Below are 16,860 nucleotides of genomic sequence, written 5' to 3'. Positions count from 1 at the left end.
CAGTCATCTATTGATGGGCTTTTTGGTTGTTTCCATGTCCTGGCCACTGTGAACAATGCTGCAATGAACATGGGGCTGCATGTGTCTTTACGTATCAATGTTTCTGAGTTTTTGGGATATATACCCAGTAGAGGGATTGCTGGGTCATAAGGTAGTTCTATTTTCAGTTTTTTGAGGAACCACCATACTTTCTTCCATAATGGTTGTACTACTTTACATTCCCACCAACAGCGTATGAGGGTTCCTTTTTCTCCACAGCCTCTCCAACATTTGCTATTACCTGTCTTGCTAATAACAACTAATTGAACAGGTGTGAGGTGGTATCTCATTGCAGTTTTGATTTGCATTTCTCTAATAGCTAAAGAAGATGAGCATCTTTTCATATATCTGTTGGCCATTTGTATTTCTTCCTGGGAGAAGTGTCTATTCATGTCCTCTTCCCATTTTTTTATTGGATTGTTTGTTTGTTTGTTGTGGAGTTTTATGAGTTCTTTGTATATTTTGGATATTAGGCCCTTATCTGAGCTGTTGTTTGAAAATATCATTTCCCATTTAGTTGGCTGTCTGTTTATTGTCTTATCAGTTTCTCTTGCTGAGCAAAAACTTCTTAGTCGGATGTAGTCCCATTCATTAATTTTTGCCTTCACTTCTCTTGCCATTGGAGTCAAATTCATAAAATGCTCTTTAAAACCCAGGTCCATGAGTTGAGTACCTATGTCTTCTTCTATGTACTTAATTGTTTCAGGTCTTATGTTTAGATCTTTGATCCATTTTGAGTTAATTTTTGTACAGGGGGAGAGACTGTCGTCCAGTTTCATTCTTTTGCATGTGGCTTTCCAGTTTTCCCAGCACCATTTATTGAAGAGGCTTTCTTTTCTCCATTGTGTGTTCTTGGCCCCTTTATCAAAAATTATTTGACTATATATATATATGTGGTTTTATTTCTGGACTTTCTATTCTGTTCCATTGGTCTGAGTGTCTATTTTTCTGCCAATACCATGCTGTTTTGATTGTAGTGGCCCTATAATAGAGTTTGAAGTCAGGTATTGTAATGCCCCCAGCTTCATTCTTTTTCTTTAGAATTGCTTTGGCTATTCGGGGTTTTTTATAGTTCCATATAATTCTGATTATTTTTTGCTCTATTTCTTTAAAAAACGTCATTGGAAGTTTGATGGGAATTGCATTAAATTTGTATATTGCTTTGGGTAATATAGCCATCTTGATTATATTTATTCTTCCTAGCCAAGAACAAGGTATATTCTTCCATCTCATTATATCTTTTTCGATTTCCCTTAACAATGGTTTATAGTTTTCATTATATAAGTCCTTTACATTCTTTGTTATGTTTATTCCTAAGTATTTTATTTTTTTTGTTGCAATCGTGAAGGGGATTATTCTTTTGAGTTCGTTCTCAATTGTTTCATTGTTGGCATATAGAAAGGCTATTGACTTCTGTATGTTAATTTTGTATCCTGCGACCTTACTGTATTGGCTTATTGTTTCTAGTAGTCTTTTTGTGGATTCTTTGGGGTTTTCAATGTATAGGATCATATCATCTGCAAAAAGTGATACCTTTACTTCTTCTTTTCCGATATGGATGCTTTTTATTTCTTTGTCTTGTCTGATTGCTCTGGCTAGAATTGTGGTTTCATTTTAAGTAAAGAACGTGCAGTTTTAGTTTTGTTTAAAGTAAAGAAAATGCAGTTTTAGTTTACATTTAGTGTTAAGAAAGTGCAGTTTTAGTTTACGTGTCTACACTGCCTGCATCCATTCCTCCCTCCCTTCTCCTCTGCCATTCACCTCTGTTAGCTGCACTTGTCTGTCTCCAAGGTAAGAATACAGTAATAAATAACACTTTTTTTCTTTTATTTCATATATTTTGTTATGGATTGGTAAGGTATACATGTGTGTTCCTTAATTAAAAATAAGTCTTTTCATAATTTAGGATGGTTTGGGGATGCTTTACAGGGCTGAAATGGATTAAATCTATTTCAGTTATTTTAAAAGGGAGAAATTTGATATATGAGTTGACTGACTTACGAGCTCAGCTACAAAATGAATTAAACTCGTATCTCAAGATACCACTGTATTTCTAAAGGTGGGATAGCTGGGTCAAAAGGCAGTTCCAATTTTAACTTTTTGAGGAAATTATACTGTTTTCCACACTGGCTATACAAGTCTGCATTCCCACCAGCAGTGCAGGAGGGTTCCCTTTCCTCCACACCTTAGTCAACACTTATTGTGCATTGATTTCTTAATGAGCACCATTCTGACAGGTATGAGGTAGAATCTCATTGTGGTTTTAATTTGCATTTCTCTGATAATTAATGACGTTGAATATTATTTCATATGCCTATTAGTCATCTTTGTGTCCTCTTTGTAGAAGTGTCTACTCAGTTCCTTTGCCCATATTTTAATTGGATTGTTTACCTTCCTGGTTGAGTTTTAGAAGTTCTTTATAAATTTTGGTTATTAGCCCCTTATCAGATATACTGGCAAATCTGTTCTCCCATTGTGTGGGTTGTCTTTTTATTTTGTTTATGGTGTCTTTTGCTGTGCAAAAGCTTTTTCATATGATATAGTCTAATTTTTTAAATTTGTCCTTTATTTCACTTGCCTATGGGGATAAATAGGCAAAAATATTGCTACAAGATATATAAATTTTGGGGATATGTGTTCTATATCTTTGAAGTATGTCATTGTTATTTTAATGGGTATTGCATTGAATTTATAGATTGTTTTGGGTAATATAGACATTTTAATGATGTTTATTCTTCCTAACCATGAGCACAGTATATGCTTCCACTTGTTTGTATCTTCCTTGATTTCTTTTATAAATGTTTTATAATTTTCCGAGTACAAGTCTTTAATCTTCTCGGTTAAATTTACTCTTAGGTACTTTATTTTTTGGTTGCAATAGTGAAGGGGATTGTTTCCTTAATTTCTCTTTCTGACTGTTCATTGTTTGTGTATAAAAATGCCTCTGATTTCTGAGTATTAACTTTACATCCTGCCAATTTGTTAAAACCATTTATCAGGTCCAGTAGTTTTTTGACTGAGACTTTAGGGTTTTCTATATACAATATCATATCATCTGCAAATAATGATAGTTTTACTTCTTCTTTTCCCATTTGGATGCCTTTTATTTCTTTTTCTTGTCTGATTGCTGTGGCTAGGACTTCCAGAACTATGCTGAATAAGAGTGGTGAAAGGGGGCACCCCTGCCTTTTTCCTGATCTTAAGGGGATTTCTTTTAATTTTTGCTCAATAAGTATAATGTTGGCTGTGGGTTTGTCATAGATAGCCTTTATCATGTTGAAATATGTTCCCTGTATTCCACTTTGCTGAGAGTTTTGATCATAAATGGGTGCTGGATTTTATCAAATGCTTTTTCGGCATCTATTTATATTATAATGTAGTTTTTCTCTTTCCTTTTGTTTATGTGATGAATCACATTGATTGATTTGCAAATATTGTACCAGCTTTGCCTCCCCAGAAAAAATCCCACTTGATCATGGTGTATGATTTTTTTATATATATTGTTGGATCCAGTTTGCTAATATTTTGTTGAGGATTTTAAGCATCTATATTCATCAGGGATATCGGCCTATAATTTTCTTTCTTTGTGTTGTCTTTGCCTGGTTTTGGAATCAGAATTATGCTCGCCTCATAAAAGGAGCTTGAAAATTTTCCTTCCTCTTAAATGTTTTGAAATAGCTTGAGAAGGATAGAAGTTAGTTATTCTTTGAATATTTTGTAGAATTCACTTCTGAAGCCATCAGGCTCAGGACTTTTCTTTGTTGGGAGTTTTTTGATAACTGTTTCAATCTCATTTGTTGTAATCGGTCTGGTTAGGTTTTCTGATTCTTCCAGATTGATTTTTGGAAGATTGTATGTTTCAAGGATTTTGTCCATTTCATCTAGGTTGTCTAGATATTTTGGCACACAGTTCTTCATAGTATTTTTTTTACAATATTTTGTATTTCTGTTGTGTCAGTTATTTCTCCTCTCTCATTTCATATTTTATTTAATTTAGTCCTCTCTCTTTTTTTCTTGGTGAGTCTAGTTAAAGTTTCATCAATCTTGTTTACCTTTTCAAAGAACCAGCTCCTGGTTTCATTGATCTTCTGTATTGTTTCTTTAGCCTCTATGTCATTTATTTCTGACCTTTATTATTTTCTTCCTTCTACTACAGTTGGCCTTTACTTGCTGTTCTTTTTCTACTTCTTTTAGATGCAGGGTTAAATTGTTTATTTGAGCTTTTTCTAGCTTCTTAAAGTGTGCCTGTAGTGCTATGAACTTCCCTCTGAGTATTGCTTTTGCTTTGTCTCATAAATTTTGAGTTGTTATATGCTCATTATCATTCATTTCTAGGAACTTTTTTATTTCTTCTTTGATCTCACTGTTAATATATTTGTTATTTAACAACCTGCTCTTTAGTTTCCATGTGTTTGAGAATTTTTGAGTATTCTGTTGTGGTTGATGTCTAGTTTCATGCCATTGTGATCAGAGAAAGTGCTTGATATAATTTCAATCTTCTTAAATTTGTTGAGACCACTTTTGTGCCCTAACATGTGGTCTATCCAAGAGAATGTACCATGAGCACGTGAAAAGAACGTATATTCTGCTGCTTTAGGATGAAAGGTTCTGAAGATATCTATTAAATCGAGTTGATCTAGTGTGTTCTTTCAGTCTGCTGTTTCTTTGTTAATTTTCTTTCTTGAGGATCTATTTAGTGATGTTAGTGGGGTATTGAAATCCCCTACTATTATAGTATTGCTGTTGATCTCACCCTTTATATCCATCAAAGTCTGCTTTATATATTTAGGTGCTCCTATATTAGGTGCATAGATATTTATAATAGTTATATCTTCCTGTTCAATTGCTCCCTTTATCATTATGTATTGGCCTTCTTCATCTCTTTTTATAGCCTTTGTTTTAAAGTCCATTTTGTCTGATATAAGTATTGCTACCTCAGCTTTTTTTTCATTTCCATGAAATATTTTTTTCCTTCCTTTTACCTTCAGTCTATGTGTACCTTTTGTTTTAAGGTGTGTCTCTTGTAGACAGCATATGTACTGGTCCTGTTTTCTTATCTATGCAGTTACCCTATGTCTTTTGATTGGATCATTTAATCCATTTACATTTAAGGTTATTATTGATAATGTATCAATGTATCAACTACATTGATAAACAATGTAGTTGTTTATTGCCATTTTATTCTTTAAAGTTGTATTCCTCTTTTGCTCTATTCTTTTCCAACTTTGATCTGTTTACAATAGGCCCCTTAACATTTCCTGCAGCATTGGTTTGGTTGTAATGAATTCCTTGAGGGTTTTTTTTTGTTTTGTTTTGTTTTGTTTTTTTTGTCTGGGAAAGTTTTTATTTCTCCTTCAATTTTAAATGATAGCCTTGCTGGATAAAGAAGTCTTGCTTGTAGGTTCTTGTTCTGTATTACTTTGAATATTTCTTGCTATTCCCTTCTGGCCTTATGTGTTTCTGTTGAGAAGTCGGATGTCATGCTTATGGTGGCTCCTTTGTAGGTGATAGCTTTTTTTCTCTAGCAGCTTTTAATATTTTCTCTTTATCACTTAGCTTTGATATTTTAATTATGAAGTGTCTTGGTGTAGATTTCTTTGGGTTTCTCTTTAATAGAGTTCTCTGTGCTTCTTGAATTGTGAGAGTTTTTCATGCATGAATTTAGGGAAGTTTTCTGCTATGATATGATTAAACAAAGTCTCTATCCCTTGATCTTTCTCTTCTTCTTCAGGAACCCCTATGATGTGGATGTTATTTCTCTTCATGTTGTCACAGAGCTCTATGAGTTTCCTCAGACTTTTTGAGTCTCTTTACTTTTTTCTGCTATGCTTCCATGACTTCATTCATCTTGTCCTCCAACTCACTGATTCAATCCTTAGTTTCATCCATCCTATTTTTAATTCCTTCCATTGCGGTCTTCATTTCTGATATTGTATTTTTCATGTCCGACTGATTCTATTTTAATATTTCAATATCCTTTTTTATATTTGCTATTTCTTTATTTAGGTGTTTGTAATGACCATCCATTGTTGTTCTAAGATCCCTAAGCATCCTTACAATCATTATTTTAAACTCTGCATTTGGAAGTTTGGTTATTTCCATATCACTCAGTTCATTTCCTGAAGGTTTCTCTTGTGGTTTCATTTGGATTGTATTTCTCTGTCTTCTCATTATGTCTGTATGTTTGGGTGTATTGTTTATAGAGCTGATTGAGTCTAGGCTTATTGTTGTCTTTTTTTTAATTTTTATTTTTTGAGCTTTTTCTTGCTTCTTAATGTATGCCTGTAATGCTATGAACTTCCCTTTCAGGACTACCATGTCCCATAAATTTTGATTTGTTGTATGTCCACCATTTTCATTTGTTTCAAGGAAATTTTTTATTTCTTTCTTTATCTCATTGTTAACACATTTGTTACTTATTAATAATAACATGCTATTTAGCCTTCAAGTGTCTCAATGTTTTTCAGTTTTCTATTGCATTTGATTTCTAGTTTTATGCCACTGTAAGCAGAGAAGATGCTTGATATGACTTCAATCTTCTTAATTTTATTTAGACTTGTTTTGTATCCTCACATGTAGTCTACCCTAGAGAACATACCATGAGCTCTTGTAAAGAATGTATATTCTGCTACTTTGGGGTGATAAACTCTGAAGATATCAATTAAATCCAGTGTGTCATTTAATGGCACTGCTTCTTTATTAATTTTGTGTCTTGAGGATCTATCCATTGATGTTAGTGGGATATTCAAATGCTCTATGATTATAGTATTGCTGTCGATCTCATGCTTTATTTCCATCAAAGTCTGCTTTATATATTTAGGTGCTCCTATATTAGGCACATAAATATTTACAATGGTTATATCCTCCTGTTGGGTTGCTCCCTTTATCATTATATAGTGACTTTCTTTATCCCTTCCTATAGCCTTCGTTTTAAAGTCTATTTTGTCTGATATAATTATTGATACCCCAACTTTTTTTACATTCCCATTTTCATGAAAGACTTTTATCTATACCTTCACTTTCAGTTTATATGTATCTTTTGTTCTGAGATGTGTCTCTTGTAGACAGCATATGTATGGGTCCTGTTTTCTTATCCATGCAGCTACCCTATGTCTTTTGATTGGGGCATTTAATCCATTTACATTTAAAATTATAATTGATGTGTATTTATTTATTGCCATTTTATCTTTTAAATCTACAATCCTCTTTTTCTCAATTTCTGTTTTTCCTTTGCTCTTTTTACAGCAGGCCCCTTAACATTTCTTGCAGTACAGGTTTGGTTGTAATTATTTTGTTGTTGTTGTTTTTTGTCTGGTGAGCTTTTTATTTCTCCTTCAATTTTAAATGATAGCCTTGCTGGATAAAGAAGTCTTGGTTGTAGGTTCTTGTTTTGCATCACTTTGAATATTTCTGGCCAATCCCTCTGGCCTCAACTGTTTCTGTTGAGAAGTCCAATATCATCCTTATGGAGGCTCCTCTGTAGGTAATTAACTGCTTTTCTCTTGAAGCTTTTAGTATTATTTCTTGGTCTCTTAATTTTGGCACTTTAATTATGATGTGTCTTGGTGTAGGCCTTCTTGGGTTTCTCTTAATGGGACCCTCTGTGCTTTTTGTGTGTGTGTGTGTGTGTGTGTGACATAGACTGAAAGAGATAGAGAGAGGGACAGATACGAACAGACAGACAGGAAGTGAAAGAGATGAGAAGCATCAATTCTTCATTGTGGCACCTTAGTTATTTACTGATTGCTTTCTCATATGTGCCTTGACTGGGAGGCTACAGCGCACTGAGTGACCCCTTGTTCAAGCCAGCAACCATGGCCTCAAGTTGGTGAGCCTTGCTCAAACCAGATGAGCCATGCTCAAGCCCACAACCCCTGTGTTTAGAACCTGGGTCCTCTGCATCATAGTCTAGTGCTTTATCCACTGTGCCACCACCTGGTCAGGCCTCTCTGTGCTTCTTAAATTTGTGTGACATTTTCTATCGGTTTAGAAAAATTTTCAGCTATGATTTCTTCAAATAGCTTCTCTATTCCTTGTTCTTTCTCTTCTTCTTCAGGAATCCCTATGATGCATATGTTGTTTCTCTTCATGTTGTCACAGAGCTCTCTTAGCATTTCCTCAGTCTTTTTGAGCTAGTTTTCTTTTTTGTTGCTCTGTTTCTGTGCTTCTGTTTATCTTGGTCTCCAAATCACTGATTCGATCCTCTGCTTTATCTAGCCTGCTGTTGATTCCTTCTATTGAGTCTTCATTTCTGATATTGTATTTGTCCTGACTGGTCCTTTTTTATAATTTTAATGTCTTTTTTTATGCTTGCTATCTCTTTATTTAGGTGCTCATTACATCCATCCATTGTTGCGCTAAGATCCTTAAGCATCCTAAAAATCATTATTTTAAACTGTACATCTGATAGTTTGGTTACTTCCATTTCATTTTGTTTGTTTTTGAAGGATTTCTCTTGTTGATTCATTTGAGTCCCATTTCTCTGTTTGCCATTTTGTCTGTGTATTAGGTAGCACTGACTTTGAAAGTTTTGTGGTGTCTTTATGAAGAAGATGAGCTCAGTGGTACTGACCTCCCAGACACCTGTTCCCCTTGTTTTAGGAATACTTCTTGTGGGTACTATTTTCCCTCTTGCTATATATGAGTATTGAATGCTATTGGTCCTTTTGTGGATACTGTTATCACTTCAGGCTGGCTGGATCTAAGAGTTAACTTTGATCATGTGTATTACACACTGTGCAATGTCTGTCCTGTTGAGCGTATTTATTCTTCACAGTGTCTGGTGCCTGCTAGACTCCTCCATTGGGCCTGCTGCTTGTGTAGCTGAGTCTGTGTTTTGTGGTGTCTGCCACCCACTACCAGTTGTGTTGGCTCTAGATCTTCTTGGGTTGGTGTCATCTGTTGTTTGTAACCCGCTGAGGGCTACCTATCTGCAGCTATGGCTCTTTAAGCTGTTTGTGTCTACATTTTCTGTGCCTGGGTAGTGTGGGAGGGACCAACCTTTGTATAAGGATCAGCTACCTCCTGCTTAGAGATGACAGCAGCTCTGTAAAAGCCCCAAGCTCTGTAAGATCTGTCTCCACTTTTCAGCTGTTCCTCTTCCTCTGGCAGCTGCTTGGTCTTCCCACAGAGTCTTCTGTAGAAAGACTGTAGTGTGGGATCATACAGGCCTCACCAAACCAACCCCTCTACAGGTTGCATGCTTGGTAGCTTAGGGCAACTGAGGTTGGGAATACAATGTTAGTGGGACCCCCTAATTCAGGGGTCTCTTGGTCAGGATCTCAGTCCAGGCAATTTGGCCTCTCCTCCAGAGCTTAATCCCTCAGCCATTGCTGGATTCTCAAATTTTATTTCTCCCCAACAAGTTGAGCAGCAGGTTCAGATCAAGTGTGGCCAACAGTCCCCTCTGCAGTTTTTAAAGCTGGTGAGACCCTGGTCCCAGGGAGGAAGACTGAGAGAGTCCTCTCCTGGGGGTTGACTGTGCCTCCCCAGAAAGTTGCTTAGCCCCTCAACCAGATCCAACAATAGGCTTACAGGGACCCACACATTAAATGTACATACTCCAAGCCTGTCTCCCTTTCTCTTGTGGAATTTAGCCCAGCAAGTAGGATATCCAGCACCCAGGCTGGCTAACTGTGAAGCTCCACCCTATCCAATGCACATGAGCCACTCTGCCAGTGCTGATCACAGAGAGCGGAACTCGCATCAGTTGGGTCAGGTGTGAAAAGCCCTTCTTTAGGATACCACTATAACAAGGGTTGTTAGGTCCTGAACCAATGCTCTCTACAGCTGGCCACTGGATGTGCCATCCCTGGGCTTCCCTGTTAGGAACCCAGTACAGACCAGTGGAAGACACTGCCCATGACTGGCCCTCAGCAACTTTCTTGGAGCTACAAGCAATTCAGATTTTGTGGCTGCCGCTGCTGGGCCCAGGTGCACATGGAAATACAAAGCTGCACACCTTGGCTGGCTTTTACCCACTCTGGGCCTGGGGGGAAGGTCCACTTAAAAGGCCAAAGTTCCCTGAGTAACACCTCCTGCAGCCAGTCCGTTGGCTGCTTGTTGGGCCGAACCATTGAATAAACCTCTGGTAGAGTCTAGAGCAGTGGTGTCAACCTGGTCCCTACTGCCCACTAGTAGGCATTCCAGCTTTCATGGCTGGTGGTAGTGGAGCAACCAAAGTATAAATAAAAAGATAGATTTAACTATAGTAAGTTGTTTTATAAAGATTTATTCTGCCAAATTTAGCAAAAATCCGACATAAAGTACTTGGTAAGTAATTATTATTATATGCTTTAACTTGCTGTAACTCTGCTTTATAAATTTTATAAAGTAAAGTTACTTCCCTACTTTATAAATCACCATTACTGTGGAACCGGTGGGCGGTTAGAAAATTTTACTACTAATAGAGATACAAAAGTGGGCGGTAGGTATAAATAGGTTGACTACCCCTGATCTAGAGCCTGCAGCAATTCAGGGATTAGGAAAGGTGGTGGGTGTGTCTCTGCCCCTAAGCCCCAGGTGTAAAATGACTATCTTTTTGACCTGTAGTCTTACTCTTCTGCCTAAAAGCTTAAATCTACTTGTAAGAGATTCATCGTGTGCCAAATAAATTATACTTCTCATTCCTAGGTCTGCTAATATTGGCCCTTAGCAACTGTTTTCATGAGTAATAAGTTTCCACAAGAAAGCAAGGATGGGTTCATCATAAAAGATAAGATTTGTGCCATAAGAAACAAGAAATCCAAAGAAACAGTTAGACATAATCTATGCCACTGTCTCTCTAATTATAGATATATCCAGTAAACAGCTCAAGTTATGTGTCATAAAAGTATAATTTATCTTAGCCTTGAATTCAAAATAATTCTTTCAGCATACCAATTGGAGGCCACTTACCTAAGACCACTTCCATCGTCTTATTAACTGGACTAACAATCACGGGCCTCATGGGCCTATTTTCCTCTGAAAGAAAAACATACATAGTGTTTCTCAGTCTTGTATAGATCAGAATCTCAATTAATAACAACACTTGGACAAATATACCAAAATATACTACACAGTATCCAGGCAAATATTCTCTCAAGTGCATAGAGCATTTAAGGCTGGAGAGAAGGCAAGAGGTGAAGGAAGGAGGGCAACATGCAGCCACAGAAAAAACATGAATACCCACTACAAAGCCTACACCCTTCTGAACCCATGGAGGTTGGTGCTACAGAAAACCACACACAACACCAGGGCCTGGGGCTCCAGACAATGCCTCTCTTAGAGCAAATCAGGAACAAGTGGACAGGTACTTCCATGGGTGGAGCATTACTCCCCAGAGGGGTCATCCAGTGTTGGACCTGTTATAATCAGTACTTTTAATTATAATGCAAGAGTAGAATGTCAAGGAATTTGGCAGTATTTATTATCAGGCATACAAATATTAAGTAGCTCCAGTAATTATTCTGAATTTTATTTACAAGAAAATTGGCTTTAAGGGATAACCCATGGCCAATCTTGAGAATCTACAAACTTGAATGTCAAGTATTCAAAAACAAAAACAAAACATAAAAACAAGCCAGCTCCATCAAAGCAGGATACTGGCTCTTGTTTGCTAATATATACCTAGAACAGTGCTTGGCATAGAGTAGCTGTTTAATAAATAGCTATGAATCTTCCTTTAGAAGAAAATAAAAATTATCTCATCCATAGTTAAGTATATTATTTCTACATAAGGAATCAGAAAAGGAGATAAAAAATATATCTGTTGGTCTGGTTTCTATACCTCAAGAAAAAAACCAGAGCCTTAGAATGACCAGAGAAAGGCTACTAAAATCTCAAATAGCTTATAGAAATTAACTCTGATTTAATAAAATAAACTTTGGGAAAACGTAAATTATTATACAATTGCGAAAGCTCATCTAGATGTAGGCAATCATATTCTGGGTGACTCTGGGATATTCCCTATTTATGCCTGTAGTCCCAGCATAATTATTAATAGAGACCCCTTTTACTTTCAAACCCCTGGTTAGAGTAACTCTTTGTATATTACTGAATACTTAACAAAATCTGATACTTACAGAAAGGTTGAACATTCTTCCCATCCCTAGGTAATTTGTAAGAGTGCATTTTGTTGTGAAATAGTTTTTAATATGAAACATGGTTATTAGAGAATTAAAAGCCTCCAGAAATTAACAAGAATAATTATCAATATATCTACTGATTGCTTATCTGTTCTGCACCAGACACATAACCATACAGTTGATCTCTAATCTTTCCAACAACTTGGAAAAGTTGTACCATCTTTGTACAGAGGCTTAGATATGTAAAGTAACTGGGCTACAGGGATCTACCAAGAGGTAGATTCTGGAAGCGTAACTTATTCCAAAGCCCCTTAGCATCCATGCCACCATGCTCATCGCTAAACACTCAGATTCCCCAAGGGAAGGTCATCAGAGTATCCTCATATACCAGCCAGCAACCAGCCCCAGAACTCTCAGAAAGAAGCATCTTTAGCCATCTCAAAGAATGAGCCTCCTAGTTCCATTGAAAATGTAGCTCACATTGATGTTTAATTAGAACTGCATCTGAAGCAGGAATGAAAGTAATGTACATACTATTTAGCAACAAAAACTAAAACCATGTGACCTTTGGCTTAAGCCATGGATTTAGTCATAGCTTCTCACAGACTCAGTTCCTTCATTGACAGCGAAAGCAGTATCAGCATCATGGTCTCTGGGCCTGCCCAGATTTAATTTCCTAGGACTGAAACTAGGACTCACCGAGAGTTAAAAGTTCTACAGCGCGGGTGATGCGATATTGCTTTCCCAAGTAGGTGTGGGACGCAAGACAAGTATAGTTCCCTTTATGAGCTTCAGTCACATTTATGATGATGAGTTTACTTGATTCTCCAACAAAGTTTATATTATCAAGAAGTAAAGGTTTGCAATCCTAGATAAAATGACAGGAATGAAATATTGCAACCAATTAATAACTTTCTCTAGTCTGCCAGGAAAAAAAATTCCATTGTTTTCATATCAGCACATGTATATTTTATAAGTATATATACACAAATATGCATAGATATTCAAAGAAAGGTTCCTTGCATACAAGTTTCAATATTGCAATTTTATGGCAAATGTCAAAATTATAATCTTAGGATATTAAATGTTTAGGCCTATGAGCCTTGCCCTTTAAAGACAAATTTATTTGGCATTAAAAAGAAAACACACTATAATTTCTTTGTAATGCTGCACTTTCTTTCTTCACTTATATTATTGATTTTGAGTTTCTTACCCTTCATAGATTGCATTCCCAAGTAAGCTCCAACTAACTAGGTAGGTCCAAGGTACCAAACATGATGTGTTCCATGCAGTGCTAGCCATCACTTTTAAGACTGTTACAGAAACTACCAAGTTATTTAAGGACCACTTGATATTTTTAATAAAACATTAAAGAATATATTTTGTAGTAAATAATTATTTCTTAAAAATGCTATAATTTATATTCAGTCTTTTCTTTAAATTTTTTATTCTTACTATACTCTTCTCAACAAAAACTTATTAAACAAAAATAAAAAAGTAAGATTTTAATTAAGCTGCAAATAAAATATATGTAGTTTTACAACGTTTGTTTAAAATTGCCTATTAAGTTTCACCACTCAAAGAAAACAATATGCCAAATGTAAAAGTACTTTGCAGATTCAACATATTGTCTATGACAGAAAGATATTGTACTAGCTGGGGAAGTAAAATATATATATATATTTAATAAAAGTAAAAAGTATATTTAATATAATATTACCTTATACCACTGTATTTCAGGTAACTTATTGTTTTCATCTTTAAAGGAATCCAAATGAGGACAAACAAGTTGTCCATTTCCTGCAATAGGTAGTCTCTGTGTATATAAAGCTTGTGCACTATAACATAAGTCAGGTTCATGTTGTACAAATTTTGCAGTTATTTTAATCTTGAGGCAGTAAGTTGAATTACTAAACAAATCAAAATAGAAGAATTAAGCACCATTAAAGGATTTTTCCGTTTTTAACTACTGTAGATACATAAAACATATGTTTGTAACACATTAGTTCCTTTCTTACCTCACTGCACAAAAGTAATGTCCTGAATCCTCAACCTCAGTTGGAACAAACCAAAGTTTATCTTTGTGCTGATGAATTCTGGAGTCTTTCTCTGTAGATATAGATGTCTTGCTATCATTTTTATACCAATTTATAGTGCCTTTTTTTTCATTTGGGTTAAGAGGACATGAACGAACATCAATTTCATATGCAGAAGAAACTAAAATTACTCGTTCTTCACGTTCCTCACATTCACCTTTAAAAAGGAGAAAGGAAAAGCAAATTCTGTATGAAATTTGTCAATATTTCTTACTGTAACATCTATATAGAAACATATCAAGTATTCAATACATCAGTTTATATGAACTATGAGAGTTTTAACATCCTTTTGATTTAACAGCCTTATCGTGGAAGTCTGAAATATTTATATTCAAATCCAGTTGTGTTACTACCTGAGTGCCCTGAGAAAGTAATTTAATCTCTCCTCCTCTCTTAATTCATCTAAAAACTGGTGAAAATGTAGCAGGCAAAAGATCTGCTTCAGTACAAGATGGAGTATCAGGGACTGGACTTACCCTCCTACCTGAACAACTGAAAAATGGACAAAGGATATGAAACAACAGTGTTCAAGACTTTGAGCCTCTGGACAAAGGACATAGATACCAGTAGGGATGGAATGAAAGGAGGCAAGTCCTGTAATTTTTCCAAATTACTGCCTAGAGAGATTCAAAGCAATGATATTACAAGGAGAAATCAAAGACAAAGTCCATTGTTCTCTGAGTTGAGGAAATTGAGCTGGGAATCCAGGTGAACCAAAAGCTTGCAGAGCAGAATACCAAAAAGATTAGCACTACACTGAGAGAAGAAAAGGGAAAGAGAGAGGAAGGGAGCAAGCACTTTGGAGATCTACAGAGCGTCTCTCAGGTTTCAGTTGAGTATTGCTTAGTATAAGTTTATAATAAAACTTCCCACCAGAGTGAGAACTGTCAAAAGAATTAGAGTATATAATACCTGGAACACACACCATTCTGGAAATAGTTGCTGTTAACAACTGGAATGGAAAGCTTCATTAACCATGGGACATAAAGTAGAATAGCCAGAAGGACTATGACTCAGTAGGTGGGGCAAATTAGGCCTAGAATAAAACTTTTTTCTGATCATGACTAATAAAATTTAAAAGAAAGACCTAAAAGGATCAGGCCCTGCCTGAGCTGCTCAGTGGAAAAAGCCCTGTTCCAGTGCACCAAGGGTGCAGGTTTGATCCCTGGTCAGGGCACATATAAGAAGTAACCAATGAGTACACAGCTAAATGGAACAACTAAGTGTAATGTAACAACTAATTAATGCTTCTCTCTCTCTCTCTCTCTTCCTTCCCCAACCTCTCTCTTTCCCTTCCTCACTGTCTCTCAAATCAATGAAAAAATAATTTTTTAAATACCCAAAAGAATCAAGTAACAAACCTGTGACAGAACAAACCCAAGAACATTTTTTAGTAATACAAAAATATCTAGCACCCAACATGGCAAAAATAACAATGTCTAATATCTAATCAAAGTTTACTAGGCATGCAAAGAAGCAGTACAATATAACCAATAAAAAGTAGAAAATAATCAATATAAACCCAGAAATGAAAGAGATGACAAATTAATCAATGGAAAAACTAAAATAGCTACTACTACTGCACTCTACTTATTCAAGATAATCAAACATGTTGAGAACAGACATCAGAGTTTTTTTTAAAAAAATACTGAAAGCAAATTTCTAGAGATGAAAACTATGTTGACTTACAAAGATAACACTCAATGTGATTAATGGCCAACTTGACATTTCAGGAGAAAAGATTTGTGAACTTTAAGACATTAGAAACTATTCAAAATTAAACACAGAGAGAAAAATATCAGAACAAAATAAACAGGGCGTTAGTTGGCTGTAGGACAACTTCAATACATGTAATAGCAATCCCTGAAAAGGAGGAAAGGTGAATGAAACATAAAAAGTATTTGAAGACATACTGGTTAAAGTTTTTCAAGATATTTTGAAATAAGGAACTCACAAACCCCAAAATCACAATAAAGCCCAAGCAAAAGAAGCACGAAGGAAACTCTGCCAAACAAAGGAAAAGGATATGGCCTTCTTGTCAGAAACACAACAGGCCGAAGGAAACAAAAATAAAGGTAAGTACTGAAAGAAAAAAAATAACCTAGAATTCTATATTCAGTGAAAGTATCTTTCAAAAATAAAGGCAAAATAAAATTTCTTACATATTTTATACAAACTGTAAAAATTCATCACAAATCGATCTGTACTATCAGAAAAATATAAGAAGCCCTTCAGAAATAAAGAAAATAAGGTCAATAAAAAATGAATCTACACAAAGAATAAATACACCAGAAATATTAACTATATGGGTAATTATAAAATAATTCTTTTATTATTTATATCCTTTTAAAAATAACTGAATTTTTAAAGCAAAAATAATAATGTATTGTGAAATTTATAACATATAAAGTAGTAAAATGCAAAGAAACAGTAGGGCCAAGATCTAGAAAGATGTATATTGTTTTAAGTTTCTCATACCATATGTGAAATGATATAGTACTACTTAAAGGTAAACAATGATAAAAAGAAATGGACACTAGAATCCCAAGAGCAATTATTTAAAAAACAAGAACAAAAACAGTTACTAGTATAAGCCAACACAGGAGATAAAATGAATCATATAAAAACCTCAATCAATCCAAAAGGCAGCAAAAAGAGAA

General features: G+C 35.4%; 1 protein-coding gene across 7 annotated transcripts in view; it reads right to left on the bottom strand.

Annotated features, from left to right (window-relative positions):
- IL1R1 (interleukin 1 receptor type 1) overlaps positions 1 to 16,860 on the bottom strand; it is a 135,724-nt gene that overhangs the window by 32,507 nt on the left and 86,357 nt on the right. For all 7 annotated transcript variants that reach the window (XM_066377493.1, XM_066377497.1, XM_066377492.1 and 4 more), the window contains 4 exons: positions 14,123 to 14,357; positions 13,825 to 14,014; positions 12,804 to 12,972; positions 10,936 to 11,001 (listed from right to left, as the gene is read on the bottom strand). In XM_066377493.1, the coding sequence (XP_066233590.1) occupies positions 10,936 to 11,001; positions 12,804 to 12,972; positions 13,825 to 14,014; positions 14,123 to 14,357 (660 nt within the window). The remainder of the gene's footprint in view (positions 1 to 10,935; positions 11,002 to 12,803; positions 12,973 to 13,824; positions 14,015 to 14,122; positions 14,358 to 16,860) is intronic.

This window comes from Saccopteryx leptura, chromosome 3 (assembly GCF_036850995.1).
Source record: "Saccopteryx leptura isolate mSacLep1 chromosome 3, mSacLep1_pri_phased_curated, whole genome shotgun sequence".
Taxonomy (NCBI): domain Eukaryota; kingdom Metazoa; phylum Chordata; class Mammalia; order Chiroptera; family Emballonuridae; genus Saccopteryx; species Saccopteryx leptura.
This window is presented reverse-complemented; position numbering and strand designations above follow the sequence as displayed.